At 36.8% G+C, this 4,227-nt stretch overlaps 1 protein-coding gene across 1 annotated transcript in view; it reads left to right on the forward strand.

Annotated features, from left to right (window-relative positions):
• LOC106882835 (alkaline phosphatase) overlaps window positions 1-3,290 on the forward strand; it is a 14,438-nt gene extending 11,148 nt beyond the window's left edge. Inside the window, exons 8-10 of the mRNA XM_014933630.2 lie at window positions 571-762; window positions 1,204-1,323; window positions 1,698-3,290. Coding sequence (XP_014789116.1) covers window positions 571-762; window positions 1,204-1,323; window positions 1,698-2,005 — 620 coding nt within the window. The 3' untranslated portion in view covers window positions 2,006-3,290. The remainder of the gene's footprint in view (window positions 1-570; window positions 763-1,203; window positions 1,324-1,697) is intronic.
• The last annotated feature ends 937 nt before the right edge of the window (window positions 3,291-4,227 follow it).

A 4,227-nucleotide genomic window follows, 5' to 3' on the forward strand; every position in this document is an offset into this window, starting at 1 on the left:
GTTAGCTCAGCCCCTTTATGCCGAGGAGAAGATAATACAAACAACTTTACTTAAAGTACAGAAATTCATATCATCATCATCATCATCATCATCATTTAACTTCTATTTTCCATGCTGGTATGGGTTGGACGGTTTGGCAGCAGCTGGCAGGGCTGCAGAGCGGCCCAGGTCCCATGTTTGTTTTGGCATGGTCTCTACAGTCTGATGTGTCCTTTATGTGCCACTGGTACAGGTGCTTTTTACGTGGCACCATCACCCAGGGGCCCGCAAGATTAGGAACGCTCAGCTGGAGAGGGATGCAGGGGACATTCCTGTATGTAAGGACAACCTCAATTTTACTTAGCTTGACATGTCTTCTCAAGCACAGCAAACCACCAGGGGTCTTGGCCCCGTCATTCCATTCCCTCTCTGAGGGCCCAACGTCTGAAGATCCTTTCTCACCACTTCGTGCCTGGGTCTACCCCTTTCACGTGTTCCCTCCATAATAAGTTCTTCCATTTTTATTTCATTTATAATTTGTGTCATTTTTTGGCAATTGTATTTTTATTTTTTTACCATTTTTCATTTCAGGCGGCAAAATTGACTCAGCTCACCACGATATTTTGGCAAAGAAAGCTTTATACGAAACACTGGGTCTCGATAAAGCTGTGGAAACAGCTTTGAAGCTGGTTGATTTGAAGGATACCTTAGTTATAGCCACAGCTGACCATTCCATCTCATTTGCAACCTTAGGATATGGCACCCGAAATAACTCCATTTTAGGTCAGTTTCATGATTTTTCCTGTTTCTTTTTTTCTTCCTTTTTTTTATATTTCCTTTAATATTGTATATTATCTTTTTAGCTTTTAATTTCACCTGTTTCAGTTATTGGACCACGGCCATGCTGGGGCACCACTTTCAAACAAATTGCCACCAGTAGTTTTTTTACATTTTTTTTTTTGTTAAATCTAGTACTTGATCTATCAATCTCTTCAACCAAACCATTGAGTTATGGGGGACATAAGCAAACCAACATAGCAGTGGAATTCAGACTCAGGACATTTTGCCTGGTGTGCTAATGCCAGCTTGTCGCCTTCGTAATTAGAATAATAATAATAATAATAATAATAATAATAATGATAATAATAATAATAATATATTGTGGCACTCCATCGGTTATGAAATGATTTAAACTAATTTCTGACAGCTTTTCTTTTTTATTAGGTTTGGTGGACAGAATTGCCTGGGGAGGAGCAAGTGATAATATGCCATACGCCAGTTTGGTTTATTCTTCTGGTCCCAACCACCCAGGTGGCCGTCAAAATTTGACTAATGTTGCAACAGGTGAGAAACTCATCACATTTCTGTATTTTGGAAAGGCATCCAGCTGCAATACATTGCTTCATTAATATACTCATCTAACCCATGCCATCACAAAAAAAAAAAAAATGTAAAAATGAAATAAAAAGAATGAGCTGTGTGCTGTCTCCATGTAAATAATTGTTGTTATTGTTGCTGCTTTGAATAAGAGAACCCCTTACTTGAAAAACCAGTGAAGGTTAGTGACAGGAAAGGCACCCAGCTATAAAACAACGGCTCAATAATATATTGATCAAACCCACGCTTGCATGAAGAAACAGGTGTAAGCCATGAAAGTAATCCTTTGTATTAATGTTGCTTTTAGTATTCTTATTAATCTATTTCGTTGTTTCTTTCAGATGGTGATAACTATTTACCCCAGGTTGGTGTACCATTGAACTACAGCAGCCATACAGGAGAAGATGTGGCTATTTATAGTATCGGACCATGGGCGCACCTCTTTCAAGGCTCCATGGAACAAACAAACATCCATCATTTCATAGCCTTCGCTGCTTGCCTCGGCAATTATGACTATGCTATAAAGGGAGGAAATTGCAATTCCCAAAGTGGAAACGCTGCCACTCCCCTGCTTCCCAAGCAACTTATTTTTTGGGTGGCACTAATTGCTCTCTTTAATTTGTTTGACACCTTTGAACGGCTTGGATGAATTCATTGAAGCCATTCCCATCGTCAGTGTCAATCTATACCATTGCATAACGTACATTTGAATGTGTGAAAGGATGCGAGAATGACTAAGTGTATATGTATACGTACATATGTGTATGTGTGTGTGTATGTAATATTCACACGTTTTGTACTCTCTCTCTCTCTATCTATCTTGTATAACATATCCATGTGTAAGGCGTAAAGCTTAATGACTCCAATATCATGCCTTGTCCCAATGGCTTTGTTTAATCTAAGCAATGCGTAAAGTGTTAATCAACTCATAATATATACCGTGCATGTATGTGTTTAGTGTTTAGGTGTAAGCATAACATGTTCTGTGGTGGAATAATAATAATAATAATAATAATAACAACAACAACAGTTTCTTTGCCCTGAGTGGTTCTCTCCCCTTGAGGGAAATTTCTCCCTCCCTTCTATTTCTTAGCAAACTCTTTCTCTTTCCGCCTCTTACTCTGAAAGCAACTGTAGATGGCAGCACCAACAGTTGCCAGTCAAATTCAATCATTATAATATTTCCCAGGTAATCAGCCAATGTGGCTCAACCCTTTTGACACCAACCCACCTGAGACCGTCCTAGGTTCTATGACATAACCTTACTGTTTTCAAGTGGTCTAAATTATAAACTTCCTTCAATATTTTATGTTAATTTGTTCCAGACCCCAGATTAATAATGAGAAAGTTATTTTACTAAATTCTTTATTATTTTGAAAATCAATTGAAAACAAAAAAACTGCAGCATATGTTGAAAGAAATATGGTAACAAAAGGGTTAATAACAAACAAAAAAAAAACACATTCAAAGCAGACGTGAAGCACAACGTTTTTAAGTGAAGCAAAGGTGTAAACAGAATATTTATGCTTCCTTCGACACTGACGTTTATTATAAGTCAGGCAAAACCTGTATCACAGCTGAGACTTGAAACCAGATATCAGTCTCAGTTTGAAAGGAGCTTCTTATATACGTCCAATGGTGACCACCTGTGTTGAATTTCATCCCAGTCTTAATTTCTGTAATAATTTTAGTTAACAAAGTAACGTGTGTCTATATGTGTGTAATTACATCTCAAAAGGGTCGTTAATATATAAATTATGCACGCTCGTTTTGATAAAAGTTTTTTCTCAAAATTTTATAATAAAATAAAATGTTTTGTTTTCTGCTTATTTTTTTTTTTTTACTTGACATTAAAAATTAAGATTTTTAGCATTTATGTAAAACAATGACAGCTAATGTGTAACACTGAAATAAAATTAAATCATTTAATTATATTTTTGATAATTTTATTGTTTTGCAAAATGTAATAATTGTTACATTAATTTGTGCTTGATTCATTTGGAGAAACTTGTTTTCAGATCCTTTATCAGTGTGTGTGTGTGTGTGTGTGTGTGTGTGTGTGTGTGTGTGTGTGTGTGTGTGTGTGTGTGTGTGTGTGTGTGTGTATGCACGTGTATGTATGTGTATGTGTGTATGTATGTATGTATGTGAGTATGTATGTATATCAAAGAAGAGAAGAAAGCCAGACAAACAATAACAATGTATTTATATGAAAAATTGTATGTAGAATTTATATGTTGTTTCAAATTTACAGCTGTTTCAAATGGTCCACAAATAGATGATATAACAACACACATTATGAATGTAGGAGCAATACCTAAGAAATATGCACCTGCTTGCATATGTATTGCTATAACAACTATTCATGGATCATTTGAAACAGCTGTAAAGACAAGACCTGCTTACATCATGTAAATTCTACATTCAATTTTTCATATAAATACATCCTTTATACCTGACCATTCTTCTATGATATACACCTGATTTTAATCATTCTCCGAACCTACTTTTCTCGCTTTCAACCACCTTGCCGTAACCTTTCAAGAGGGACCAAAACCTTTAGCCCTTATATAGATAAATATATTTTGGGGAATAAATGATGGATTTTTCCCTTATGAGGCTTTTTCATGCTAGCTACTTGATAAATTCTTATAAAAGACTTTATCCTCTTATTGAATTCGAGCGAGGTCGTTGACAGTGCCGCTAGACTGGCTCCTGTGCAGGTGGCATGTAAAATACACCATTTCGAGCGTGGCCGTTGCCAGTACTGCCTGAGTGGCCTTCGTGCGGGTGGCACGTAAAAGCACCAACTACACTCTCGGAGTGGTTGGCTTTAGGAAGGGCATCCAGCTGTAGAAACTCTGCCAAATC

Source organism: Octopus bimaculoides, chromosome 25 (assembly GCF_001194135.2).
Source record: "Octopus bimaculoides isolate UCB-OBI-ISO-001 chromosome 25, ASM119413v2, whole genome shotgun sequence".
Lineage (NCBI taxonomy): Eukaryota > Metazoa > Mollusca > Cephalopoda > Octopoda > Octopodidae > Octopus > Octopus bimaculoides.